The sequence below is a fragment of the Fibroporia radiculosa genome (assembly GCF_000313525.1).
Source record: "Fibroporia radiculosa TFFH 294 genomic supercontigs, scaffold9995, whole genome shotgun sequence".
In the NCBI taxonomy this organism is placed as follows: domain Eukaryota; kingdom Fungi; phylum Basidiomycota; class Agaricomycetes; order Polyporales; family Fibroporiaceae; genus Fibroporia; species Fibroporia radiculosa.
Window position 1 is genome coordinate 182,960 of NW_012133466.1, and position 26,631 is coordinate 209,590.

Consider the following 26,631-nt stretch of genomic DNA (forward strand, 5'->3'; position numbering starts at 1 on the left):
ATAAGGCTCCAGACAAGATCACACGCACGGTCTACCGCCTCATCTGCAGCCCAAGTAGGGTCGACGGACGTCGGAAATATTTGACCTACCAACAGCGTTTCAATATCGCTGTCCTCAGCTATATTGTGTTCACCCACCTAATTCTGTCGCGGCATAATTCGGTCGAGACACGTTATTGAACTGAATTTGAAGCAGGGGCAAAAGGAGTGGCCCTCCTAAGGAAGCGTTGAAGAACAGAAAGTTTGGAAACGATGCGTATATTTTGTCTACAGGATTGACACCCCTGCATTTATGAATGTCAGTGTATAGGATCAGATTATAGGTGGGTAGAGCTGAACCATACCCATCGAATCCCATGTTTTTCATGAAAATCATTACATCCGAGATACTCCAGTCACTTCCAATGGAATTAGAGTCAATGGTCATAGACAAAGAGCCGAACGCCTGCCGAGTTGCAATTGACAGCATAGTATAATATCCTGGGTCAGTTGTCACTTGCGAGGCCGCCTGTTGGACCCGATTGTCCAGAGCTACAGCTCTCGATTGAGCATCTGAAAAGTCAGAAAGAAAGTCCACAATCTAGAGTTGGTATTAGATCTGTGAGGAGGATGGACGACATGGACCTGACCGCATCGGCGACAGTTGGATAGGTTGCCATGAAAAGTGGACTGCGTAGCTGATATTCGCCATTTGAAACAGTGTATTGGATGACCGGATTGTGGTTGTACCCTACGGCCCACACAACGGGAGATGACTGGGTAGAAACAATGTCTCCGAGGTCGATAGACATGGCAAAAACAGGCATATCGCTAGTGAACGCTGTAGTCCTGTAGAGATAATGGTTCAAGCAAAGGACTCACTCTCCAATTGCGCGAAAGGTAACATTGTTTTCTACGAACGCAAGGGTACCAAATCGCGTAAAATTGCTTTGGCAAACAGTATCAGTGCATGTCTTGTAGGTCACATTTTCGCCCTGTGCGAATTCATATGAATAAATGCCCTGCGGCGCTGCTGTGTGGTGGACGTACACGAGACATGGCATAATAATAGCTACCAGGATCTCTGAAAGATATGTTGGTTGCGACAGTTGGAACTGATGGTACACAATATCGCTGGGCGTCATCGTGGTCCAATTCACCTGCTGACTGGCATCTGAAGATGCCCATTCTGTCGCACAGGATATCGTGACCAACCCACATAGAATCAACAGTCGGTTACGCACGGGCAGTGATTTCAGAGTAAACTTGTACGCTGTGCGCCTTGCCATCTGTCGATTCTGCTCCAACAGCCAAATATGAAAATGATAAGGATTGCTTGACCCAGTCAGAGGGCTAGAGAATGGATCAATGAACACACTCGCGCAGACAGTCTGACAAGTCAAGACATACTTCCACTGGCGAGAGGAATGTGACGGTCATATTCATGGGGCCTGCCTCGATGATTTGGATGGTTTGCGTAGGTGTTATTGTAGTGCTAACCAGACGAGCAATGGTGACATTTTGGTTGGTTTTGCTGTCACCTAACCACTGATAGGTTGTTCCATCGACCCTGATACGACCCAGCCAGTCCGTGAACTGCAAGTTGGAGAACGCATGAGCACGAGTACCTGCTTTTTGAAGCAAATGTCTACGCAACGACTCACGTCAACATTGTACCAGAAAAAAGCGGTGTTATTTGTGGAAGGGAGGTTCGCTCCGGCCGTGCTCGCCCAGCAGTTCAGGTAGGGCGACCGGACAGCAAGAGGAATAGCAGGGGGGATGAAAGCCTGAGCTCGAACGAGGGTACTGAATGACAAGAGCACAAGGGTACAAGGGAGGAGCCAATGAGACATGGTTCATAGGCTCAGGGTTAACCTGGAAAGAGCGTCATACGAGGTTGCGCCCTCATCTCCTGCATTCATTGCCTAGCCAAACACAGACTTGGGGCCGAGGCATAGCCTACGTATCATTAGCTGGGCGTTCTCTCGGGTATTGGTACTGATGGCACATTCGCCTTGGCCTCATCGTACCCAAGGAACACGTACCGACAGTTGCTCCTGATCATAGCGCGCAGTACAGAGTCTGCCCAACAGCCATAGTCCAATCTTTCCCAGATACAAAGAGCCAGTGCACGAATGCAGCCAGCCCTGCAAGACACAGCTGATGGCGCGAGTGATGCGCATGCACCCGTTGTCAATGCTGTTGATCTGTCGCATCGCTCCGGACACCCGTTTACTTAAGCCTTGTTTTCTACGTATCGAAACTCTGTTTCCCACACGTGCACGTCTCATTATATACTGCGTAGCGATACCCCCGTCCCCCCTCAGTCGCTGTATTCCCCCCACGACTGGGGTATGCCGCCGTTCTCATTATTACTTATGTATTGTTATACTAACCTGGACTATTAGCATGCGCTGACATAGCACAGGTAATTTTAGTCGCTGTATTCCCCCCCACGACTGAGCGTGCGCTGACATAGTACAGCTTCAACAAATGCTACACTGATCTGCATGCGGTGGAGCGCATGATGTAAAATGGCACCTACCCAGGTCACGGCGCCAGTCGTGCTAGAAACAAATATGTCACAAGTCCCACACGAGCAAAATTTTACACTAACTTGCAACATACGCTTCCCCACTACTCGAAAAAAGAGCCGAACATCTCAACCACTGCATCCTTATTGATCTCATCACAATTCGTCGAATGGGCCAAGTCCTCATGCTGTTCGCTGTCGCGAAGCGTCCTCTGTGCCTGGTACCGCACGATCATCAAGCTCTCCGTGCCCAGCTGCACACGCAGCGGCGGATTTGGCATGTCTGCTATCTGCACCATCGCCTTTGCTGCCTTTGTCGGATCCCCAATGTAAGGCTGGGACGCCACCTGTCGGTGCACTACCGAGGGCGACGTCGGCGTGTCGTACTTTGGGTGTACCGGGATTGTCACCATTGAACTCGCATTCCACTCAGTACGGAATCCTCCAGGCTCGATGATGACTCCCTTGATATTCCACTCAGGAAGCATCTCCTTCGTGAACGCCTCTGTAAATGCCTCGAGGGCTATGTACGCCAGAAATGAGAGGTGCTCTCGAGAAATAACGAAATCTCTCACCGAATTTGCCCGCGCTGTAATATGACAACGTAGGGTTGGCAGCATATCCTCCACACGAGCTGACGTTCAACACTCGGCCACCATGGCCAGGTGGGTTTACGTCCCTGAAGAAGGGAATAGCCTGTACATGTATGTCATCTCAGTAACTACGCATATAGGCAAGACCATGCAGCGACGAACCTGCTTCATGACGTGCACTGGGCCCCAAAACAGAACCTCAATCTGCTTGCGCGCCTCATCCTCCGGCGCCGCTTCTATCTCTGCTGTGAGTCCATAACCCGCGTTGTTCACGACAACATCTAGACGTCCGAAGTGCTTCTTCGTCTCCGCGAATGCGTGGGCAATTTGCGCTTCGTCCGTAACATCCAGCGGTACCACAAGCAACTGCGACGCGTTATATTTCTGTGCCAGGGAAGCAAGAACGGCAGGCTTCCGGAGTGTCGCAACGGCGCGCTCCCCACGCGCGAGTACCTCCTCTAATAACGCCTTTCCGAGCCCCTGCGAGCTCCCGGTGACTGACAAAAGTTCCGTCAGCGACTTGTGACGACAACAGCGAAATACTCACTGAACCAGACTCGGGTGTCAGTGTTGCTCGAGGCCATGTGTGCGATGTGAATGCAAGTTATTTCACAACAGCGGGCGCATACGCGCTTTTATACGGTGGGTATCGCCTTACATGCTCTCGATGACGCCGTTAGAGGTTGCATTCCAGATGTGCCGCAGAGGTTGCGTATGCCACGACCGATGATGGTCGGCATTTGCAATCCCACATCGGCTCCGAGTGACTGTACTCATTACTTGTCAGCGTCACACGCTGAACTTCTGAATTGAGTTGCCTACCGACTCAAGAGACCTTGTCCGATAATAGTATGCATAGGAGGCAGGACCATTTGAATCTTCTAAAAAGGCCTATCAGGCAGCTTTTTTGTGAAGGCAGATATTGCCCAACATGGGATCGAACTTTCATGGGAGGAGAAAGCGAGCGAAAGCGGTGATGATGATATTGACCGACTCAAGCCCGACTCAAGCCCGACTCATTAGTGGCGGCCGATGTATGTCTGACCTTGAACTGGCTACAGGTCTAGCCAAACGCTGGATAAGAGTCAACGGTCGAGGAATCCGGTCATGCAGCAATTCGGGTCCTAAGTATGCCTATGGACCATTCGTGATCATAACACTGCATTGGCCATTGACGGACACAGGGCCAACCACTAGTACTGACCGCAAATGCCACTGTGTCGCATTATCATATAAGCAGCTCGGGAACGCCAACAATTGACAATCTTGTTCGGACTGGAGTTGCGCGAGTCAGCTACTATTGTGGTCTTTATATCAAAGCATACTCCAAGAAGTAGAGTACAGAATACAGAGAAAAACTAATGATACATCTAGCGAAGGCGGTAACTAGGTCATATCAACGAGCAGGTAACGCGGCTGTGCCCGAAATACCCTATTAAAATCTGTCCGGTGGCCTCGCGTGTCCGGCAGGTCAAGGCGACGGCGTACATAGGGTACGCATGACATCAAAGGCAACGACAACATGGTACATGCGAGAATTGGCAATGCGACGAGGGTGAGCATCTAGCGAAGGGAGGGCCGCAAATAAATGATGGTGATGATACAGTATCGAAGCGAAACATGGTATCATCGAGGCTGGGAGGTGGGGTATGAGGCGTTCACTCGTTCCGGACCTGCATCACCGAGGTAAATTTTAGCATCAATTTCATTCACGTAGGGACGACCAAAGTACTCACAGTGAGCCGCCGCAATGCCGCCTTCTCGTCGCCAGAGACCGCAGCTACCGAGCCAAACTCGTCCGGAAGTTGCGCTGGGGTCGACCCCAGCTGTCTGGTGTGCGAAAGCGGCCGCTCCCGCTCTGCGGGTTCGTTTATGGTGTACGCGAGCTGCGCAGGCGAGTCGAGCAAAGACGAGTGCTTCGACCGCGAGCCAGGTACAATCAGCATTTGGTCCGTGGGGCTCTCTCGTGGGTTCGCAGGATTCACCGTGCCCGCAGGCTGAACGGGGCCGGCGGTGAGGGACACGGCCGAAATTGGACTGGGGACTGCACCGCTTCCACCAGGGTAGGCGGGGGGACTTGCGTCGACGCTGCGAGAGGCGCCAATGTTGAGCGGGAGCAGAGCTTGCTGCTGCTTGCGCTGGGATTGCCTGGACGCATAGCTGCGGGAATATCGACTATCAACGTTGTTAGCGGGAAGGAGCAATGGCGCTTTAGGGTTGTATGCGCTCGGGCCAGCACGCGGGTCGAAAGAGGGGTAGGGTCCGAGATCAGCGACGTTTTGAACTGGATTGGAATATGGCTGGTTCGCATACGTCGCTTGGGGAGTAGTCGGCGCAGGGACGAATACGGGAAGAGCGGGGTATCCTGTCCGCTCATACATATCCGGGCCTTGTGCATGTGCATTCTTCTGTGCGCTGGACGACTCCGCCGGGGCTATCGTCTGCGAGCCTGAAGTGAGCCCGCTTCCACGAGAGCCTCTGCGGCCCTCCCCGGGAAGGCCAGTTCCATCGTTACCCCCCTGCTCTACATCGGCCCTGCCGGGCAGCTCATCCGATGAGGGAAATGGGGTCCAGTCAACGGCCTCGTCGTGCAGCTTGTTGCGACTTCGCCTCCGAATTGCCCACGTTGCGAGGACAACAATTAAGATCAGTGCGACAAGAGAGGACGCCGTAATAACGCCGACACTGAGAGCTTTGTTCTGAAGAAATCCCTGAGGTGAAGATGCTGGCAACGTGGCGGATGAGGTAGACGGGGAAGGAGACGAGGAAGAGGAGGAATGGGTTGTAGAGGATGAATGAGCAGAAAGTGTAGGGGAAAGTGTGTTCGTCAATGTAGGAGCACTCGTAGAACTGTTCGAGTTTGTCGATGTCGAGCGAGCAGCCGAAGACGACGCGGAAGACGATGTCGATGTCGAGGACGTCGTCGCAGATGTCGTTGAGACTGTCGATCTGCCCAAATAGAATGTCATCGATAAATACAAGCCAGGACTTATTTAAACGCATGAACTGACTGCAATGTTGTGGAAGAACTCGTGGAAGACGAGGACGCCGAAGTGGGGGTCGCACTGCTACTTGACGAGTCCGTTAAAAGGATAGTTGAGCTGGTAGAGGTTGACTGTGCTCCCGTTGGGAAGAGCGGAGACAAAGCGCTGGTCAACCCTCCGAGGCCCAACGGGTCACTAGTGGAAGATGTAGATGCACCGTTGTTGCCTCCCCTGATCACAAGTCAGAACATCTATGCACGTAGCGTGGCACGAAAGCGCACTTACAGAATACCATCGACACCGCTTACAACTAGGAACGATCGAGCGATCGAGGTTGAGACACATGCTTTAACATGACATTGCAACGTACTCACCACCACCAATAAGACCTCGATGCTGCAAGGCGAAAGCACGATTGTACGCCATTGAGTTTGGAGAACGATAACTTCAAGGACAGGTTGAGAATACAGGAGAGGGAAAGAGCGTGTGGCAGGGAGAGCGTGGCTGGTCAAAATCTGACTTCTGGGTCATCCAGCGACCAAGGAAGAAATGCGGAATCAAGGACAAGTGTCTGCGACGTTTGACAGCAGGCACTGTATAATGCCGGAGGAGAGGGAGGGGGGGCGGAGGAACAAAAGGAAGGAGGGATAATAAGGCGCTACGGCATCCCCGCCAGAGCATAACGCGGCCACAATGTGGATAACCATTGGCCCCGCGACGTTAGCTAATGATAGAGCTCAAGCGTCCACGAGTTTGTGGTGCTTTGATTTCCGCCGTGGCGTTGGCATCGAAACAAACGCATCGCCAAACTCAAGACATATCGCCATGACAGTTTCCATATTTGGCAATTCTCATTCACAATAGCGGGCACGTGACTACAATAGCTACCCTCCAAGAAACACTCACACGGCACTCTCCAAGAACTCATCTCGACATCCGCGGTCCTGGTCCGTAGCTCTGCCCCGCATTGCGTTCCATTATCTCCCGCAAGGGACCCAGCAGTCGTGTAAACGCATGCGCATCGAGGGCGGCAACTTTGAGCTTCGGCTTCCCTGGGTCGGTGCGGATAATCGCACTCACCGTCGCGGCACGGGGCTCCAGCCGTAGCAGCGACAATTCTATGACCCAGCCGCTTTTCATTAGCGTGAACTGAGAACCCGAAGACTGTCACACATACCTCCGAAGTAATCGCCCTTTGTTAGATGCCCAACTTGAGCTTCAATAGTATCACCGTCCGGCGTTCCCTGCGCCTTGGTAACAAGAGCTTCTCCTTCCTCGACAAAGAAGAATGTTTCACCCATATCACCCTGCCTTACCACCGCCTCGCCGTCCATGTAAACCTTGCTCACGAGTGCATCTGCGACCTTGCTGCGCTCCTCCGGCTCCAGCGATGTCAACAGAGGCACTGATGACAAAAACTGCTCATACATTGTGCGCCGTCGGTGTGCCGCTTTGAGAATGATAGTACGGAAAGTGATTCGGTCGAGTGACCACAGCGTGCATGGCTCCATTGCCACTACGGTCGCGGCGCGAGGATGGCCATACATCAAGGCCAGTTCGCCGAACGAACTCCCCTCCCGGCACTCTGCCACCTTCTTCCCAAAGTCAGGATGATGCCCTGCCTTCAATATCTTCTCCTGAGACGCGATATTGCCTGTCGAAAAGGTGGGAGGAAGAGGTTCGGGACGGATGTAGCAGTTGAGCCAGCCGCTTTCGACTACGTAAAAGTACTCTCCGACGTCGCCTTGACGGACAACTACTTCGTCTGCTACAGCCCGCGTCTCCTGCATCGCGTTGAGCACTCCCGTTTCCTGCTCCTCATCTAAGTCGCGGAAGATGAAATTGTCGGCAATCGAAGCACGAATGCGTTGTAGTTGGTCCTCCGTTTTGGGAAACACAGGCAGAGGCTCGTCAGATTCACTGTCCACGGGAATTGATTCGGCACAGACAGAGGGTCGGCGAGCGAGTATTGTGGGATTGGGCGAGTGCAAGTAATCGTTCGGACTAGGGGAGATGGATCCATGTGCGAACGACGCAAAAGGATTTGGCGCACTGAAGGGCGAGGTCGGGGAGAGCTCTTGTGACTCAAGCCTGAATGTTGGCGGAGTCATTTCTCTACTTCCCGAATCTGCAAGAAGAGCGTTGCCTGGCACATTGAGCGTACCGAAGGGACTCGAATTCGACATCGGGTTGTGCAGAGAAGAGCGATGATTAGGAAATGGCTGAGCGAGAGGCGAGATGCTGGAGAAGTGGGATGCCCCGGCAGTTGGACTTAAGGGCCTATCCAGATAATGATCAGTTGGCAGGTCGCGCGCCGAAGAAGGGCGTTGGGAGAGGACGTCGCGCATACGAACGCGCTGTTCTTCAAGACGGGACTGGAACCAATTAGCACAAAATTGCAGGGCGTCTTTAGGCTGAACGCGATTAACGTCGCGAGTGAGGTCGGCGACGAGTGAATCGAAGGTGGACATGCCCGATGCGTAAGAGGCTCGTATGAGCCGCTGTCTTTAAGGAGGCGCGACCTTGGTCGACGATGTCCGAGTTGAAAGCTCGTTGTAATGCGGTGTCTTTGTACTGGAAGGCGTCAGATTGTGGCAAGCACAGACACGGCCACTCACTGTAATACAAGGTTGAGAACAAATGGCGGATCGCGAGCACGTGGCTACCTAAAGCAGCATTGACAGTCGGCTTGCTGCATTTTCGGGCGAAATTCTGTGCGAGACATCGCCGAGCGAACAATTCAACAGGCTTTGGCGAGCCGAGTGCAGGCTTGATGCTGCGCGAGGTGTCTGCACCGCGCGAGAAGGGGTGCCCGAGCTAGTGGCGGCGTATGCGGGCGACCGTCACAGGCGAATAAGGACAAGGCTGGCACGCCGTGTCAGTAATGTCACAAGTGACAACGTGTGACACCGCCGGCACACGCACAGGTGCCTCCACGTGTGTGCATGATCCCACACCACTCGGCAGACGACGGCTATACAACGGCTGATATTGCAAGCTCTCATATACTAATCCCCTTTCCCATCCTTTTCACCTCAACTCTCCAGACGTCCAGTCCTGGTCATGACTTCTCTTGATATACGCATTGAACTCCCAGCTTACTCACATTCCTTCGCCATACAAGTCGAACAATGGGCAAACATCGCAAATGTCAAGCACGAGATCGCCAAATCTTGTCCCGGTAATCCTCGCCCCGATGGACAACGTCTCATATACAAGGGCCACTTCCTAGCTGATGAGGAGAGGATACTGGATATCTGGAAGGTGAGTCTGCGACGACCCATCTCCTAGGCAGTGGCTCTGATCCCATATGTAGTCGCCTGATGATGCGCGTATTCTCCATCTGGCGGTGCACCCTTCGGCTTGGACCTCAAATCCCCCAAGTCTTTCTTCCTCATCCCCGATGTTTCCTGCTAGCAGTGCCCAGATTCCGACTTCCGTGCGTCCTGCTTCAGAACAGGCCTTTTCGCAGTATCTTCGCGCGCATACGCCACTATTGGCCTCTTCATCCAATATGTCTTTGAATTATGTCAATTGGAAACACCATGTCGCTCTCCAGACACTCCTGAACGGGGTGTCAACTTTGGATACTGCCCGGATGACTGATCCAGATTGGTGGCGGTCGGTTGCCGTACAGCATCTCCATCTTTGTGGCTGGTCATGGCCTAGTGTCCTTGATGAAGAGTATCCTTCTGCTGAAAACTCTGGAGAAGGATTGAAATACGAGCAAGTAATGTTGGAGTAAGTACTGAATCAGAGATCTCTGATAATTCGGCCTCACTGATATCGCCTTACAGTGGGCTTCCCTATCTGTCGCTCGCGACCCCGGATGCGGCTCCAACGCCTATTCAAACGCATGCTCTCAAAGTATTGTCGGTGACATTCACAATTCTCACCGCGCCTTCTCCGGAGCTTCCTCCCCTTCCTATCGCTACGTCGTACAGCACACCGTATCCTATCAATGCACAAACCGACCTCAACGAACACCTGCAGCAGCTGGGCCTTCCGCCCATCCGCTTGGCTGCCGGCCAAAATTTCAATCCTAACCTTCACGTAAACGACCCGAACCATTTGCCTGGTGCAGTTGCGGCGCCTGCAGTGGAGATTCGAGCCATACCCCTACGTGCGCTAATGGTGCCATTAATTATGCTGGTCTTCCGCACACTGCTTCTTCTCTATTTCTTCTCACCCATGAAGCGCCCGTTTTTCGCCCTGCTTCTGAGTGCGTGGATTTTGTACGAAGCATGGGGCACATTACGCGTAGTAATCGGCGACGGGCGCGTACGGAACCCGCGAGCTGTCGATCTCAACGGCCGGGTGGACAACAATGGGCGGCAGGGACCGGCTGACCGCCGCGATGCAGGAGCATCGTATGTCGCGAACCGTGGTCAGATGCAGGCACTGTTGAATGGTTTATCCAACCTCAATCTCCATGTGGAGGATGCAGTGCTGGACGGGGGCCTACCTGTGCGCCCGCCAAGTCTTGGGCACAAAGTGAAGACCTTTGTGAGCCTCATGCTCCTGACCCTCCATCCGGCCGTGTGGGATTATCGTCGTGCTGCACTGCGAAGAAGGGAGGGTCGCCTTCGCACGGAGGCGAATATAAGGGAGGCTGCGATGCAGAACACGGATGGCCAGAATGCAGCCGGGAGCCCAGGTGAGCGAACGGAAGACGAGACGAGGGTGAAGGCATTAATCGAGGCGCATGAGAGGCGACCTACGTGGGTTAAAGAGTACGTGCACAGGGTGCAAACGACGGACTGGGCTGACGATGTATGACGACCTGCTTGCTTGTATCTGGATTGTTGTATGAGGGATGACTTGTAAAATAGGACGGTCGTGGTGGAGTATAGAAGGAGCTCGCGACCCGGAGTAGCGTTGCACTGGACAACATCGCATAAACCGGTGTCTCTGTACCTCCATTCCTCGACGAGTGAAATAAATTATTAGCACTGGGTGCTGACCCGGAGTAGTGTTGGCACTGGACATCGCATAGACCGGTCTCTCTGTACTTTCATTCCTAGATGAATGAAACAAATTATTCGCGCTTTGGATGCTCATCTGCCGGCGGCGAAGTGGCGAAAGAGCCGCACTCATCACTACCTCAGGACCCGCGCTTGATCTAAATCGGGACAGACGTAAGAACACGAGCGACCAACGAGCGACTGCCTCGGCGCAGCATAGCCTGTGTGGCTCCCACTCACTCTGCGAACTGTGCAACAGGAATCTCAAGGAATACAATCATGTCCGATAAAGTACACGTCCTCCACCATCCGGTTATCAAGGCCCGCCTCTCCAAGCTCAGACAGACCTCCACCTCGCCAAAGGAGTTCCGCGAGGTAAGCTTTACCTCATTCGCCGACCTGCTGTATTTCTCACAAACATCGCACAGGGCATACATGACATCAGTCTGATGCTAGGAATAGAGGCAAGTCGGGACTTAGAGGAGGAAGAGTTTACCGGAGTGCGTCCGCCTGTGTCCTGCTGCCATATCCGCCAACTCTGCGCTGATGTCACGTATACCTGGCTCCATTTTCCGGTTTGTAGCAAACACCAATTGGCACGTTTACCGGCACTGTAATCAAGCCTAAGATCGGCCTCGCTCCAATCCTGCGAGCGGGGATGGGTATGACTGACGCTTTGCTCAATCTATTCCCGTACGTGCTTCGTATTGTCTAACTTGCGCCCCTCATTTCATTTGCGTCGCACGCTGACCTTTCTTCTCGTCCTTTTTTGGTATGCAGATCAGCGCAGGTGTACCATCTGGGGATATATAGGGAGAAGGTCACTCTTCAGCCTGTGGAATGTCAGTCCCCAGACGTTCGGGGCATTCGCGACTACTCATGACGACAATTGGACGTAGACTATTCTAAACTCCCGTCTGCCATGCCAGTAGAGACTGTCTTCCTTCTGGATCCGCTGATTGCGACGGGAGGAACTGCCGTGGCTGCACTGAATATGCTACTTGACTGGGGCTTGCCTAGTGCGTCTGAGGCTCGGATTCTGAGACTCGGTCCGTCGCTGACTTGTGCTAGTTACTCGAATTAAGCTGTTGTGTGTTCTCGCGTCCAAGACCGGTTTGGATCGCGTTAAGGCGGACTTTCCTGATCTCGAGGTATGTGCTCCGGTTTGGGCGGAGGTCATGCTGAACGACCGTGCCTAGGTCTGGGTCTCTGCAGTTGATCCAGAGTTAACGAGCAGCGGCCTTATCTCCCCTGGATTGGGTGATACTGTGGGTAGCAACTTCCTTCTCGCATTGATTATTTCTGATACGTTATTTCGCAGGGAGATCGTTTGTACAATACGCTGAGGAGCTAGAATGGCTCTATTTAGAATCAAGTGCGTGTGCCTGACCTGTCTGTAACAATATCTGTACGTCGCAATGTATAGCATCGTGGTTTGCTAATGGGGAACACTGGCGATGTGTTCGGTGTAAACTGTCTCCGGGCATAAGGTCGGACCTGGCCGGAACTACGATGCCTCGCAGCGGCGATATTTCCCGAAAAGGAAAGCCTCAAAATTCGGAATATGCGGACACGTGATAAGTAAGTCATGGCATAACGCCATCGGGTGCCACGCATCGCACAATCTTCTCCGGAGACCCGCTTGCGCGGCGGATTATAAGTTCGCTCGCTTTTGCGAGGGATCTCCACCTATCATCCTCGCAAAATGGCGGCGGACGAGAGATCTGGAACATCAACTCCTCTGTCTTCGACCGCAACTCTCTCTGTCCCCCCTTCTCCCCGGCTGAAAGCCGAGACCCTCTTGAAGGACGCGGTAGCGAAAAGTTCTCTTATCTCCGCATCCACTGCGATCGAGTTCGTCGCATCCCGGGATTCTTCCAGCTCGTCTGTCTTCGTCTACGATGTCGCCGAACAGGTCGGGTTTGGCAGCTTTACGAAGTCTTGGGCTGCCTCGACGCGCGGGGTCGCCTCGGTAGTTGGTTTGGAGACGCGCGCTGGTGCTGGCCTGAGCCTGGTCGGTAGGTTATCGCAGGGGACAAGCAAGGATGCCGCCCGGGGTTCCATACTGACCGCATACACCACCCCATCCGGGCTCGCGGCGATGGTGCAGTCATTCTCGTATCTCCCTCCTCCGAGCCCGACTAGTCGGCTCATCGTGCAAGTGCCTAACGTAACTGCGGTGGGCGAGAGCTTTGCGCTATCACCGACACTCGCGCCGTTCACTCCGGCTCTGGCGATTTTGCCCGACAACTTTGCGGTGCTGTTGTCCGCGGCGCCACGAGAGGCCGTGGATCTGGCGGTATTGTCGTACAAGGTGACCACGGCGCATGTGATCCACATATTTGACCACCATGGTGCGGTGCGCGAGTCTGGCCATGGGATCATTCCGTCGCTTCCGGAGAAAGAGCTGGGCCTGACAGTGCAGGAGGGTCTCAGCAAGGCCGGGTATGACGCATTCGATTACGCGGGAGACCAGAATGCTAGCACGGCAATAGTCTTGCTCAACGGACCGCTTGCTCTGGCTGTGAAGGCTCTCGTCTCTCGGGAGTCCGGGCTGGGAGTTGTGGTTGTGAGGATGTTGAGGCCATGGGATGAGGATGCGTTGTGCCAGGTTCTCCCTTCCTCGGTGAAGTACATCCACGTTATCGATGACGTACCTACGGAAACGACACAAGGCGCGCTGTACATGGACGTGTTCGCGTCTGTGCTGGATCCGATGAGCTCTAGCCCAGTTGTCAAATCGCACCGAGTCGTCCCTGCGCGAACACAAGAGTTACTCAGTTCTCCGTCGTCACTAGCGTCGTTCATGAACGAGATCTCGCCTGAATCCGTACCATCATCGGCGGTGGATCTGTCTGCTGGGAAGAAGGTCGTCTTCTTCAGCACGCCCGGGTCTCCGCTGGCCACTGTTGCGCGCAGAGTGGAGGAGACGTTCGTGTCTCTGCCTTCGATATCTGCGCGCCTCCTCACCGATCACGATGTCTTCTCGAAGCCTGGTGGTATTTCTGCCGACCGACTTGTTCTCGCTCCTAAGACTGACGTCGCGTCTGTGCCTCTTTCCGTCCTCATTCCCCTTACACCTAGCGGCCAAGGAGAGGTCGACTTTGTGGCCGTCCTCGACCAGGCCCTACTGAAATCCCACTCCCTCCTCACTTATGCTCTCCCCGGCTCTTCGGTGCTCGTGTCAACTACTTGGCCTGCTGCTGAACTCATTTCAAATTTGCCTCCTCCCGTGCTTGCGATCATTCGCGATAGGAGTTTGCGCATATATGTTGTTAATCCGCCAGCAGTCGTCGCCGCAGCTGGCGAGGTAAATCCACAGGCTTCAGAACTTTTGGAGGTTGCGGCTGTGCAGGCCAGTTTCCTCCGGCTCTACCTTGGCAAAGCGGCCAATGAAGAGCTTATACTTAAGCTAGTGCGGGGAACAGTCGGTGATTTCGTGCAGAGCGTGTCTCTTGAAAAGATCGGTGGCGACATTTGGGATGGGCTGATTGAGGTTGAAATTCCTCCGCCAGATGCCGAGGCAGAGATACCCAAGCCCGTTGTCCTCAAACACTTCACTTTTAATGCCATCGCTGTCGAGACTGACGACGGGAACACCGTGGTCAATGGTGCACGTCTCGGCTCATGGCACGATGCCGCCAAACACATTATCTTCCCCTCGGCTTTCACGCCTCCTGACATCCAGTCTTCTGACTGCACTCAGAATCCTGCGCTCCGCCCCGAGGTCCCCGAGCATACGTATCTTGTCACCTGCACAGTCAACCGTCGCCTCACTCCGCTCGAGTACGACCGCAACGTCTTCCACCTCGAGTTTGACACGCGCGGCACCGGGCTCAAGTATGAGATCGGCGAGGCTCTTGGCGTGCATGGTTGGAATGACGCCAGCGAAGTCCTTGATTTCTGCACCTGGTATGGTGTCGACCCCAACCGCCTCATCACTCTTCCCGTCCTCGGTACGGATGGTACTCGAATGCATACCCGCACCGTCTTCCAGGCGCTGCAGCAACAAATCGATCTCTTCGGGAAGCCAGGAAAGACGTTTTATACCGAGCTTGCGGAGTACGCTGCAGCGAAGACCGATCGGTACGCACTGCGCTTCATCGGTTCGCCCGAAGGCGTTGCGACGTTCAAGAAGCTGTCCGAAAAGGATACTGTATCATTCGCTGACGTGCTGAGGCGTTATGAGAGCGCCAGGCCTGGGGTGGAGGTCCTGTGCGAGCTGATCGGGGATATCAAACCGAGGCATTACAGTATCGCGAGCGCGCAGGCCGTCGTGGGTGATCAGGTCGATCTCCTGGTCGTCAGTGTCGACTGGGTGACACCAAGCGGTAAGCCGCGCTTTGCGCATGTTCTTTGACGGCAATCCAAACGTTGATGCTCTCCAGGCACTCCTCGCTATGGTCAGTGCACGAGATACCTTGCGGGGCTGAAGGTTGGCCAGCAGGTCACCGTCTCCGTCCGGCCCAGTGTGATGAAGGTGAGCGCACCCGCCTGCCTGCACAGGGCAATAGACACTGACAACGTTCCCAGCTTCCTCCAGACCACATGCAGCCCCTTATCATGGCCGGCCTCGGCACCGGCGCTGCGCCTTTCCGAGCATTCTTACAATACCGTGCTCTCCTCGCCTCCCAAAACATCCCCACTGGGCCCGTATACTATTACTTTGGCTCGCGGCATCGCTCGCAGGAGTATCTGTACGGCGAGGAGCTCGAGGCGTTCATGGCGGACGGGATCATCACTAAGGCGGGGCTTGCGTTCTCGCGTGACGGCGCGCGGAAGGTGTACATCCAGCACAAGATGCTCGAGGATGCGGACGACCTCGCGAGGATGCTGTGGCAGGAGCAGGGCGCGTTTTACCTGTGCGGCCCGACGTGGCCCGTGCCGGATGTGTACGAGGCATTGGTGGGTGCGCTTGTAAAACGTACGGGCATGGAGGCAGCGAAGGCGGGTGCGTTTTTGGAGGGGCTGAAGGAGGAGGAGCGGTATGTGCTCGAAGTATACTGATCTATGGGTAGGCGAGCTCCGAAACATTCTACTTATGGGTTTGATTACACTGCACAAGGGTCTCTTAGACGCATCTATGACAGTAGAGTCTCAGATGGTATGGGTATTGGGTATTATACATACCTGTCGACATCGCTATTTCATGCGAAATGCTTCATTTCAGTTGCGCACCAGTATGGTACAAAGTCCTGACTGTATGCGGTGCTAGCTACACACACTATTCTACTACCACGCTCACAACTTCGTCTGGCGCAACCTCTCCGCCATCTCGTACCCGGACGCGTAATGCGAGAGCCTCGCGTCGACGACAAAGCCCTGTTATGCAAAGTTGCGTGAGCACCATGGAAATCGAGCACGCAGGGCAGACAATCTACGGGACCTTCTTCTCGTACTCTGCGATTGTACGGTCAGCGCTGGGCATGGACAGCGGGGGCGAGACTAGCTACCTCTCAGCTCTGCGGCGAGCTTGGGCAGCTCGACGATGCGTGCGGTGATGTACTCGCCTGGCTCGAGCTTCTGTGCGGACATCTCGAGTTTGTCGGGAAAGGGCACGTCGACGGCCACGAGCTTCATGTTCGCCGTCGTCATACCTGGCGAGAGAGCGCGAGAGTCAGACGCATCTGGGCCGGGATGCGGGGCGCGGCGTGCGCACGCACCGGGGTCGCAGACGAGCAGGGGCGAGGACTCGAGGATCTTGGTGCCCTTGAAGCCCGTCTCTTCTTCGAGCTCGCGGATCGCGGTCGTCTCCGGCGACTCGCCCCCGTCGATGAGGCCTGGCCGCCTCGTGAGGATGTGTGCGTTCGGGGCAGCGCCGAGTGAAACATACCTGCGGGGAGCTCTGACAGTGGACCGAATTCAGCTGCCTGCGCCGGGCGGGGGAGAGGAGAGGAACACACCGACGACAAACTTGCCAACGGGAGGCCGGAACTGCTCGATGATGACAGTCGAGGGCGGGAAGGCATTTGTCTCTGAGCGAAGGACGGCAAGGATGGCGACGGCTGTTCCGGTTCAGATGTCTCAGCTCGGGCAGACTGAGTAGGTCGCTGGTGTGCTTACCGTCAATGCCGGAAGAGCCTCTCGTTGTTCTTTCTGCGCACTCCCAAGTCCTCTGCACGCGATGCGAGATGGTGAGCTGGGCTGGGTGTGCCCGGGATGCAACGGCCGCGCACCTGCTTCCCGTCCGGGTCGCTCCAGTGTATCTTCTTCAAAGTGATCCATCTGGAGAATGGAGGAGAGGTGCGTGCCGGCGGAGGTCAGTGCGGACAAGACGCAGGCTTACTTGGCATCGGAGGTGGGTAGCTCCTCCACAGACAGGATCTTGGGTGATTGGGACATGGTGCGAAATGCGGGAGACGAGAGAAATAAAGTTGAAGAAAGTCTTGGTGTGCGTCGAGAGGGGGAGGAATGGCGCAAGGTGGCTTGGAGGAGTGACCGCATGACGATGTCCGTTTACAGAAGACAGTTTGTCCCGTGCGGCCAACACGGGCACCACTCAGCATCATGCAAGCGAGCCGGAGGGAATCCAGAGGGATCATCACAGTAAAAGCTAGACATACAAGCATATTTTGTGCATTACAGCGTACATACTGACTTTCCGTAAAGGGCATCGCGGCGGGATTCGGTCGATCTGCGCTCTCAGCGTCGGCCGCTGTTCGCCCTCATTGAGGCAGCCGACGACGCCCGGACACTCGTCGGGATCATCGACGGCGTTCCGCTCGGCGACCAGCAGCATCACGAGAGTCGTCGGAGCCACTGCCCTCGTCGATATCGCCCGCCCACGGCCCGGCCCTCCGTGCGCCGGATACATATCATCGACAATGGCCGCCATGTCTCCTCAACGCTCCCTCCCGCAGAGCTCCCCCCACTTTGAAACACGTCCATGGCATTTCAGCCCATCAAGTCCGCCGTCCTCGGCGTCGGCCTCGGAGGCCTCACCTTCCACATCCCCTTCGTCCTCGCGCTTCCCCAATACTTCTCCCTCCATGCCGTCCTCGAGCGCAATCCCACCACACCAGGGGGCAAGCTCGCTGCGCGATTTGGCGCGGAAGCCGCAAAGGGCGTGACAATATACAAGACTTACGATGAGGTCCTCGCCGATCCCGAGATCGAGCTCATCTTCATCAGCACACCGAGCGAGACGCATTATTCACTTGCAAAACAAGCACTAGAGGCTGGAAAACATGGTACGCACCTAGCCACCCCTCGTCTCCGACACAGCTCACCACCGTCGGATGTACAGTCCTTGTCGACAAGCCCGTGACAGCCACTGCCGCCGAGGCCTACGAGCTCGGAGCGCTCGCAAAGTCGAAACAGCGCGTCCTCTATCCCTTCCAAAACCGCCGCTGGGACTCGGACTTCCTCACCCTCCGCAAACTCCTCGACCTCCCGCCCAGCGACTCCAAGTCCCTCGGCACCCTTGTTGAGTTCGAGTCGCGGTACGTCCAGTTGGTGCATCCCACTGTGTCGTCCGAAGCTAATCCTACGGCGTAGATTCGATCGGTACCGCTCCACGCTCAAGAACACCTGGAAGGACCTGCCCATCCCCGCAAACGGGCTCGTATACGACCTGGGCGCGCATCTGATCGACCAGGCGCTGGTGCTCTTCGGGCGGCCCGCCAAGCTGACGGCACAAGTCGAGAACATCAGAGGCCTCGGCCACAAAGACGTGGATGACTGTGTGAGCCTCAGTTTCTCAGCGTCCTACCCCCTCCCCCCGCTGATCATGTATGCAGTTCACGATCCACCTGCACTATCCCCCGCGCCCCGCCGCCTCTGGGCTGCAGCCAACGTCTTTCACCTGTATCCTGCGTGGACACATCCTCTCCGTACGCTCGCCGCAGGTGCGCTACGTCGTGCGCGGCCTGAACGGGACCTACCTCAAGTTTGGCGTCGACGTGCAGGAGGACCAGCTCAAGGTCATCCCGGATGTTGCTGAGATTAAGACGTCTGCGTCGTATGGCCTGGAACCGGAAGAGCTGTGGGGGACCGTCGAGAACCTGACGGAGGGCGACAAGGTCGTGAAGGCCACGTGCGTGCCGTCTCTGCTTGCAGTGTCCGTGGTGAGAGGCAGCTGACGGATATGTGTGGCAGGTGGCCGTCCACGGAGAAGGGCAACTACGCAGGGCTGTTCGAGGACCTGGCAAAGACGATCCGGGAGGGCAAGGAGCAGGCGGTGAAGTGGGACGAGTCGGCAGAGGTGATCGAGCTGATCGAACTTGCGTACAAGAGCGCGAAGGAGGAGCGCACGCTTGTCGTTCCGCCAAAGCCGTGAGGGTAGGGTTGCTCGCTGAACTGGACGGTCCAGCGGGGTGTTGGCCGTCAAACGCAAGAAGTCGCCACCGTTGTATTATTTACTAACATCTGGCCGTTCTCATGGTAGCACTTGTAAATGAGCGCAATAGACCTGGCTGATGAGTCCGGGCTTCTTTCGTGTGTTGCTCTCCCGTGAGCACACTTGATACACACTTCGGGGCCGAGTGCAGGGCGCATCATTCTCACGACCGCATCGATAAGCACAGAGCAAAGTGCTCCCTGCGCGCGCCATCCACCGCACCGCGCCATGGCGTCGCCAATCAAGACAGCCGTCCTCGGGGTCGGCCTTGGAGGCCTCACATTTCACATCCCTTTCATCTTGGCCCTGCCACAGCACTTTGTCCTCCACGCCGTCCTCGAGCGCAGCCCCGCCAGTCCCGGAGGTAAGCTCGCCGCGCGCTTCGGCGACAACATCGCAAAGGGGGTGAAGATATGCAGAACATACGAGGAGATCCTGCACGACGCGCAGGTCGAGCTGGTCGTGATCAGCACTCCGAGCGCAACGCACTACGAGCTCGCAAAGAGGGCGCTGGAAGCGGGGAAGCACGGTGCGTCGGCCCCACGCAGGTCTGCGCAGCGCACAGTACTCAGTGCTCACGATGCTGCGTCCGCCAGTGTTGGTGGACAAGCCCGTCACCGCAACAGCGGAGGAGGCGCGCGAGCTCGGTGCCCTCGCAAAGGCGAAGCAGCGCGTGCTGTACCCCTACCAGAACTGCCGCTTCAACGCCGACTTCCTGACCCTGCGCAAGCTCCTCGACCTCCCTGCGTCAGACCCGCGATCGCTAGGCGCACTCGTCGAATTTGAGTCGCGGTGAGTCTGGGTCCACGCAGCCGGGTAGCTTAGTCGCTGATGCAGGAGGCGCAGATACGACCGCTTCCGGACTACGATTAGGGGCTCGTGGAAGGACAAGCCTGCGCCCGCGAACGGCGTCACGTACGACCTCGGGTCGCATCTCGTCGACCAGGCTCTCGTTCTGTTCGGACGCCCAGTGAAGGTCACCGCAATGATTGAAAACGTGCGGGGTCTCGGCAGCAGGGATGTGGACGACTGCGTGAGTGTCTGTTGGAAGATCGACGAGAGACGTTGCTGACGGACGACGCGTGCAGTTCACGATCATCCTGCACTACCCGCCCCAGCCGGCAGCCGCAGATCTCCAGCCGACCTCCTTCACGGTCATCCTCCGCTCGCATTTTCTCTCGGTGCGGTCACCGCAAATTCGCTACGTTGTCCGCGGTCTCAAGGGCACTTTCACAAAATTCGGCGTTGACGGACAGGAAGGACAGCTGAAGACCATGGCAAGCCCTGTAGAGATTGTGCAATCACCCACATACGGACGAGATCCAGAGGAGCTATGGGGTACGGTCGAGAATCTCGACGCCAGTGGAGAGGTCGTCAAATCATCGTAAGTTGCAGCATTGCTTCAAGCGCGTCGACAGCGTCTCTGATGGACCGTTCGCTCACGGCAGATGGCCGACAACAGAGAGAGGAACCTACGCCGATTTGTTTGTCAACCTTGCAAAAGTCATTCGAGAGGGCGAGGAGCAAGCAATCAAATGGGATGAGGCAGCAGATGTGATCGAAATGATTGAATTGGCGTATGCAAGCGCAAGAGAGGAGCGTACATTACCCGTCCCTCCAAGATCCTGATAGCAATTATGATGTAGACAATGCACCGCTGAATATACGAGATGCACACTGTACTGCGAGGACAAGTTTGTCTTGCTACCCACGTAACCAGGACACAGATTATCGACGTTTGTACTCGCACGGCTTGAGTATGCTACCACGCGACAGCATCTTTTTCCATTCCTTCTGGGTTTTGGCCGTTCGTGCTACCTTTTTGAAGTCGAACAGCGTGAAATGCGTGTTGTCATCGTTCTAGCATCAAATCAGCAACGCTAGATATTTCTACCACAATAGACGCACCTTTGACGTTAGTTGGAAGCCAAACGAACACACCAGCGACACGAAGGCATCCACATCCGTAAATCGGCTCGCTACTTCCGCTATCTTGAGCTCACCACTAGAAGCAGCACATGCTGATCAATCCACCGTCCACTGCGGTCAGAAGCCGACGTACTGTGGTCTGAGAACCCGCCACGCTTCGCGCATGCAATTCGGCCAGTTTGTGCCCATGAGGCTCAGCGCACACACCACGACGTCGACCACTGCCCCCTCGCCGTGTCCGCGAACACCAGCATCAGGTTCCGTGCCACCCTCTTCAGAGCCCGGCAATGGAAGGTGAACGCATGTATCAGCTTCGACGACGAAGACTCCGTCAGCCACGAGATCGAATGAAAAGACGGCGAATCCCCGCGGGACGAGGGCGCGGGCGAGCGCGGCGTCTCCACACCCCAGGTCGGCGATGACTGTCTTCGGGGGATACTCTGCCAGAAGGGAGACAAAGTGGGAGACGGGATTCGTCGGCCACGAGTGCACTTGGTGCCGGAAGCCTGTGTGGTACTGGGGCGCGGTGCAGTCAGCGCGAGGCCCAACTGAGCGGGGGGTGGGGGCCGCTGCGGCACGGCGGACGAACCTCCTCGTACACCTTGGGATCCTCGCGCATCAGCTCGTGCGCGTGCGCGCTGTCAGACTTGTAAAGCAGTTCGTTTATCCATCTGTGTGCATTGGAAAATGGGGGTCTGGATATCGGCAGGGACGACCCACCTGAAACGGGCCCCGTCGAGGCTGCTTTTCATCCCTGCCTGAAGCGCAGTCAGACCCTCCGGTTTTTGGGAAACCTTGTCTGCCTGCCGTGCAGGGACAGCCGCCTGCGGCGGCTCGCTCGAATGTTTCTCTTTTTCCCCCTTCTTCCCCTTCCGTGCAGGCGTAGCGAGGGACTCGGTGGCACCTGGTGCCTGCGGTGCATTCCTTCTCTTCTCCCTGCGCTTTCCACCTTCCCGCGGCCGCTCTGCGCGGTCCGGTGCAGCTGCGCCCTTGCTACCTTGTGGGGTCGTCCCCTTTTTGTCCTGTTTCTTCTGCTTCTTGCGCAGACTTCCCTGCCCGTCTGTCTGACTCGCCTCGAGTTTCTCCATGAGTGTTTCAAAGTTGATTGTTGCCGACTGCACTTTCTCGTCCTGTGGCTCGGCCTTTCGTTTTCGCTTCCTTGACGTGTCTCCAGCGACGGGTGCCGTGGGCACAGTCCAGCCTGGGACGTCGAAGAGGGCCATGGTTGAATAGTCGGCCAGTGGAGGACAAGGGAGAGACGCAATACTTTAAGGTCGCGGCGCGTGCACGAGGCCCGCTTTCGGCGGTTCGCGCATCCGTGAAATAATCCATCCACACCCAAGACGTAACAACCCACAAGGCGCCAGACTCACCACGCCCCTTTGCAGAAACGCGCATATATGCATGCATTTCGGACCCACAATGCCTCGCGACCAGCTTCGCGCCGACATCATCTCTATCTCGAACTACCATGCATGCATAGATGCTGCTGCACGAGGCCCGAGCCCGAGGATCCATGCAGGAATGGAGAGCGCAAAACGCGACAGGCATGAACAGGGTTGTTCTTGCCCTGGCGCAGCGCATCAGCTGTACACAGCATAAGAGGCCGGCCAGCGGGGGCTTGGGCAGCCCAAGGAGTAATTCTCCAGAGACTGCCCACACTCTGAAGGTTTACTCTGCGTACGACATCTGTCCCTATGAATTCATTTTCCGTAATGCGACCTTCCACTGCTGTCCCGACCGTGCCGCTGATGCCTTTTGATTCAAAGTCAGGATGGCGCATGTCGTCCATCCCATCCCCCGTGTCGCGGAGTGGGACGGTATGGGCAGCTTTTTAGTCCATGATGTATCGTTGACCTCCCAGTCGCTAGCCCGCAGATGCTGAAACCCCTCTCAGCTCCGCGACTCATGCTCTAGTGAGCTAGTCCTTTCTCGTATCCACAGCAAGGTTATTCAACCTGTCTGTTCTGCAGGAAGAGCGACAGCTGCTAAGTTTCTCCGATGACGACCAAGCAATTGACCATGAAAATCGTACCGCGCCACTGATAACTTGCGAGGCGTACTTGCGAGCGGACTCAGGCAGCAGGCCATCTCAGTATGGCCTTCTGGGCGTAATCCGCACCATACAGTGCGTATTCCTTTTGTTCCTTCATGATGTCGCGCTTGACATTGTCTCCCTAGTGATCGCAAAGAGCAGGAAACGCCCCACGAGAACCGATTGTACATAAACGTCGTAAGTACTTCAACTCGTGGTCGTTTATGATATGCCCATTGCGACAGAATGCGCCCCTGTCAGCAATTGTTTGTGGAGTGCAAGGCTCCGGCAAATCCCATACGGTGTCTGTGATTCTAGAAAACATGCTAATCCCCCACTATCGGCCCATTGGCCGTTCTGAAACGGCGCTCGCAGGACTTGTCCTTCACGTCGGTGAGGGCGGACCGTCTTCCCTCCCCAACGAAACGGCCTGGCTGGGCCGCACAAGTCACCCAGGAGTCCAGTTGCCGCGCATTTGCGTGTTTGTATCGCCATCGTCATTGGGTACAATGAAGAAAATATATGCTCCGCTCGGCAGCAAGATAGAGGTCAAGCCGCTGTTATTTTCAGAGAAAGAACTAGATGCCGAAGCGATTCTGTCTATGATGGCCGTTGGATCATCCGACTCGGCCCCGTTGTACATTCAAACCGTCTTGGTCAGTTACAATTTTCTGTCCAGAATTTAGCACTAACGCGGGATCCTCAGTCGATCCTACGTGAACTCGGCGAGAACTTCACGTACGCGCGATTCAAGACGAAGCTGGATGTCCACAAACAGGAGTTCAATCCCGCGCAGCGGGCGGGGCTGAAGCAACGCATGGATCTGCTGGAAGCTTTCGTCAACCGAGAGAAACAGCAACCCGCACGGTTTGCGGAAGGCCAGCTGACAATTATTGATCTATCCGATCCCATGGTCGATCCCGCTGCAGCATGCACATTGTTCGAAATCGTCACCCGCCAATTCGTCCGTGCGGACGTAGGTGTCAGCGGGAAAGTGCTGGTCGTCGACGAAGCGCACAAGGTCTGTTGACTGTTGACCGATCGGTGCGAATGAGCTGATACGTGGCCCAGTACCTGTCCGCGAACAAGGGCCAATCAGGCCTGACGAAAGCATTACTGTCTCTGATCCGACAGCAACGACATCTGGGTATGCGAGTCATCATCAGCACGCAAGGTCTGTCTGTCTGTCTCTCAGCTGCCGGCTGCGGCTGCGGCTGCGGCTGCTGCTGACTTGACAAATTGCAGAGCCCACGGTTGTCCCGCCTGTGCTCCTTGACCTGTGCGGCGTCGCGATTTTGCATAGATTCTCGTCGCCATCGTGGTGGGACCACCTCGTGAAGCACGTCTCTGCTGACTTGCCGGAGGATGCGTTCGACCAAATCGTCAAGTTGCGAGTGAGTGCATTCACCGGCGACGGGGCGAGGGCGCCATGCTCATCTGCCGATAGACAGGAGAGGCCATCGTCCTCGCCCCGGCCGGGCTGGGTTTGATGCGCACTCTGCTCGCAAAACAGGCCTCGTCGGCGAGTGGCAGCTCTCCACTTGAGACACAGGTGCTCCCATTTGGGAGGCGTTATCTCATCGTAAAGTCCCGCCAACGTGTCACGGCCGACGGGGGTGCATCCATCCTGACAGTTGCTGGGTGACATGGACGTGGACGTATCAGAGCTCAATCTTTAGATGTGTATGATGTTGCGTTACTAGCGTGCGTCCATGGGGTTTATTTTCGTATCGCGCCCGCATATCTTAGATCAAATTGTGATCTTGATTTCAAGCCATGGCTGACGCACCTGGGGAGTTTGTCGCGTGGCCTAGACAGAAGGATTTTTGCAAATGCGCATGTACATTCCTTGAGTGTTCGAGACTAATTGTTTGTCTTGATGCAATGACCGGAACAGGGCATGATTGAGATTGGTCCAAAGGATGCTCACGCTCAGCGGCGGGGCACGTGCGCGCCTGGGCATTTGGTCCCCGCGCGTTTGGGAGGAGATGTCTGTTCATCATCTCGTCATCAGCCGGAGGTCAGGGTGAAACCTAACGCGGGATTATCATTATCATTATCATTTCATTCAAAGCGCCCACCTGGCTAGGGCAAGTAAGCCGCCGCTTGTAAGACTACAGCCGCACTCTGGTGATGACATGATCATAGGACACACATCGAGCGCTGGCCTGCTGAGGATACAATTTGAATAACAACCGTTCTTGAGACCAAATGCAGATGAGAACCGCATCGCCAATGGTGCCGCGATTGGGGCGTGATGTATCGCACGCTGGCGCCCCGCAAGAAATCGGACGAGCGAGCTGAGCGTGTTGCTTAAAGTCGTTCGTCCTGTGTTGCTTTCCGCTTCGGCAGAGTATGTCGCAGACCTGCCGTGTATCTCCTCGGAGACGAACTCAACGGTGGGCAACTCACAGGCCACTGCTATTTACCTTTGCATTTCCGCGGGCACGGCCGTGGTCCCTCCGCCGGTGCCAGCACCACGGCAAGTAAGTGACTAGTCCAAAATCAGTCGCCGCATCGTCGCATTCGTATGCAACAGCTGGCGCCATTCACTCGCATTCACTTGGCTCGACTGCGCAGAACTTTGCATCGTCGCCCGGAACGACGTGCTCTGGTCCATCTATCAGCCAGCAAATCTATCTTTCCGGCTCACCTACCAGAAGCCAGAACCCGCTCCTACGCCGGCATCCCCCAGTCTTCGCTATCACACGTATGCAGACAGTGGGTCGACCGCGCTCGTCTGTGGCTCCTGCGATGCGCCAGACGTGCGGGCATCGACGGCCCCAGCGAGCGCGCACAGCCGCCTCGCACGACTGCCTGGGCGGAGTTGCCGCCTCGCAGCTCGAGGCTCGCCCCTGCGCCCGCGACCGCTCTACGCACACCTCTGCGCACCCAGGCCCGGTCCAATGGCCAAAATCCGAAGCGACGCACGCCGCGCCGAACGTGCTTGCCTGCCAGGAGAGTCGAGACAGACCAAACGGGGGCATTGGCATTTCCGTGCTGCCGTCGCGCTGGGCTGTCCGGTGCGGCGTGTTCTGCATGGACTCGCAACGGCATACTAGCGAGCGCTGGGGTACGGTCTAATAGCTGCAGCATCCCCGCTCTCCCCCCGCTCGGCGTGCGCCTCGCCACAGGTGCGCGCGGCAGAGACACCGAGGGGCTAGCGCGACCGAGAGCGACTCGGCCACTGCTTCGCGGGTCGCCTGCGCTCCGCACACACGTCCCTCGCGCCGCGCGCCCTCCCAGCACGCGCGCAGACCCGCCTCGACGCCGGACG

General features: G+C 56.0%; 12 protein-coding genes across 12 annotated transcripts; 6 read left to right on the plus strand and 6 right to left on the minus strand.

Moving 5' to 3' along the window:
- Window positions 1-129: 129 nt before the first annotated feature.
- On the minus strand, window positions 130-1,831 carry FIBRA_07050 (uncharacterized protein; the record flags this gene model as incomplete). The annotated part of the gene is made up of 9 exons (XM_012328750.1): window positions 130-283; window positions 344-579; window positions 629-809; window positions 861-973; window positions 1,029-1,093; window positions 1,147-1,167; window positions 1,223-1,331; window positions 1,389-1,574; window positions 1,643-1,831. The coding sequence occupies 9 exons, from the start codon at window positions 1,829-1,831 to the stop codon at window positions 130-132; spliced, it is 1,254 nt and encodes a 417-aa protein (XP_012184140.1).
- Window positions 1,832-2,615: 784 nt separating this feature from the next.
- On the minus strand, window positions 2,616-3,688 carry FIBRA_07051 (uncharacterized protein; the record flags this gene model as incomplete). Its single annotated transcript, XM_012328751.1, has 4 exons — window positions 2,616-3,034; window positions 3,087-3,207; window positions 3,267-3,601; window positions 3,652-3,688. 4 exons carry the CDS (start codon window positions 3,686-3,688, stop codon window positions 2,616-2,618), a joined length of 912 nt encoding a protein of 303 aa, XP_012184141.1.
- A 1,125-nt stretch (window positions 3,689-4,813) lies between these two features.
- On the minus strand, window positions 4,814-6,514 carry FIBRA_07052 (uncharacterized protein; the record flags this gene model as incomplete). Its single annotated transcript, XM_012328752.1, has 4 exons — window positions 4,814-6,053; window positions 6,116-6,319; window positions 6,374-6,398; window positions 6,463-6,514. The coding sequence occupies 4 exons, from the start codon at window positions 6,512-6,514 to the stop codon at window positions 4,814-4,816; spliced, it is 1,521 nt and encodes a 506-aa protein (XP_012184142.1).
- Window positions 6,515-7,012: 498 nt separating this feature from the next.
- Window positions 7,013-8,559, minus strand: FIBRA_07053 (uncharacterized protein; the record flags this gene model as incomplete). The annotated part of the gene is made up of 2 exons (XM_012328753.1): window positions 7,013-7,206; window positions 7,266-8,559. 2 exons carry the CDS (start codon window positions 8,557-8,559, stop codon window positions 7,013-7,015), a joined length of 1,488 nt encoding a protein of 495 aa, XP_012184143.1.
- A 592-nt stretch (window positions 8,560-9,151) lies between these two features.
- On the plus strand, window positions 9,152-10,867 carry FIBRA_07054 (uncharacterized protein; the record flags this gene model as incomplete). Its single annotated transcript, XM_012328754.1, has 3 exons — window positions 9,152-9,352; window positions 9,405-9,823; window positions 9,886-10,867. 3 exons carry the CDS (start codon window positions 9,152-9,154, stop codon window positions 10,865-10,867), a joined length of 1,602 nt encoding a protein of 533 aa, XP_012184144.1.
- A 464-nt stretch (window positions 10,868-11,331) lies between these two features.
- On the plus strand, window positions 11,332-12,406 carry FIBRA_07055 (uncharacterized protein; the record flags this gene model as incomplete). The annotated part of the gene is made up of 8 exons (XM_012328755.1): window positions 11,332-11,427; window positions 11,481-11,552; window positions 11,636-11,745; window positions 11,833-11,894; window positions 11,952-12,071; window positions 12,124-12,203; window positions 12,252-12,320; window positions 12,374-12,406. 8 exons carry the CDS (start codon window positions 11,332-11,334, stop codon window positions 12,404-12,406), a joined length of 642 nt encoding a protein of 213 aa, XP_012184145.1.
- A 351-nt stretch (window positions 12,407-12,757) lies between these two features.
- Window positions 12,758-16,059, plus strand: FIBRA_07056 (uncharacterized protein; the record flags this gene model as incomplete). Its single annotated transcript, XM_012328756.1, has 3 exons — window positions 12,758-15,383; window positions 15,441-15,532; window positions 15,586-16,059. 3 exons carry the CDS (start codon window positions 12,758-12,760, stop codon window positions 16,057-16,059), a joined length of 3,192 nt encoding a protein of 1,063 aa, XP_012184146.1.
- A 234-nt stretch (window positions 16,060-16,293) lies between these two features.
- On the minus strand, window positions 16,294-17,394 carry FIBRA_07057 (uncharacterized protein; the record flags this gene model as incomplete). The annotated part of the gene is made up of 9 exons (XM_012328757.1): window positions 16,294-16,374; window positions 16,439-16,452; window positions 16,506-16,649; window positions 16,716-16,832; window positions 16,886-16,897; window positions 16,956-17,057; window positions 17,116-17,167; window positions 17,229-17,277; window positions 17,339-17,394. The coding sequence occupies 9 exons, from the start codon at window positions 17,392-17,394 to the stop codon at window positions 16,294-16,296; spliced, it is 627 nt and encodes a 208-aa protein (XP_012184147.1).
- Window positions 17,395-17,938: 544 nt separating this feature from the next.
- On the plus strand, window positions 17,939-19,330 carry FIBRA_07058 (uncharacterized protein; the record flags this gene model as incomplete). The annotated part of the gene is made up of 5 exons (XM_012328758.1): window positions 17,939-18,242; window positions 18,299-18,494; window positions 18,550-18,736; window positions 18,792-19,087; window positions 19,150-19,330. 5 exons carry the CDS (start codon window positions 17,939-17,941, stop codon window positions 19,328-19,330), a joined length of 1,164 nt encoding a protein of 387 aa, XP_012184148.1.
- A 288-nt stretch (window positions 19,331-19,618) lies between these two features.
- On the plus strand, window positions 19,619-21,019 carry FIBRA_07059 (uncharacterized protein; the record flags this gene model as incomplete). The annotated part of the gene is made up of 5 exons (XM_012328759.1): window positions 19,619-19,919; window positions 19,987-20,182; window positions 20,237-20,423; window positions 20,479-20,774; window positions 20,839-21,019. The coding sequence occupies 5 exons, from the start codon at window positions 19,619-19,621 to the stop codon at window positions 21,017-21,019; spliced, it is 1,161 nt and encodes a 386-aa protein (XP_012184149.1).
- Window positions 21,020-21,118: 99 nt separating this feature from the next.
- FIBRA_07060 (uncharacterized protein) lies at window positions 21,119-22,542 on the minus strand (the record flags this gene model as incomplete). Its single annotated transcript, XM_012328760.1, has 5 exons — window positions 21,119-21,250; window positions 21,299-21,395; window positions 21,453-21,835; window positions 21,909-21,990; window positions 22,040-22,542. 5 exons carry the CDS (start codon window positions 22,540-22,542, stop codon window positions 21,119-21,121), a joined length of 1,197 nt encoding a protein of 398 aa, XP_012184150.1.
- Window positions 22,543-23,034: 492 nt separating this feature from the next.
- On the plus strand, window positions 23,035-24,999 carry FIBRA_07061 (uncharacterized protein; the record flags this gene model as incomplete). The annotated part of the gene is made up of 9 exons (XM_012328761.1): window positions 23,035-23,139; window positions 23,191-23,235; window positions 23,293-23,447; window positions 23,501-23,552; window positions 23,600-24,010; window positions 24,061-24,375; window positions 24,426-24,528; window positions 24,600-24,748; window positions 24,802-24,999. 9 exons carry the CDS (start codon window positions 23,035-23,037, stop codon window positions 24,997-24,999), a joined length of 1,533 nt encoding a protein of 510 aa, XP_012184151.1.
- Between the last annotated feature and the right edge of the window lie 1,632 nt (window positions 25,000-26,631).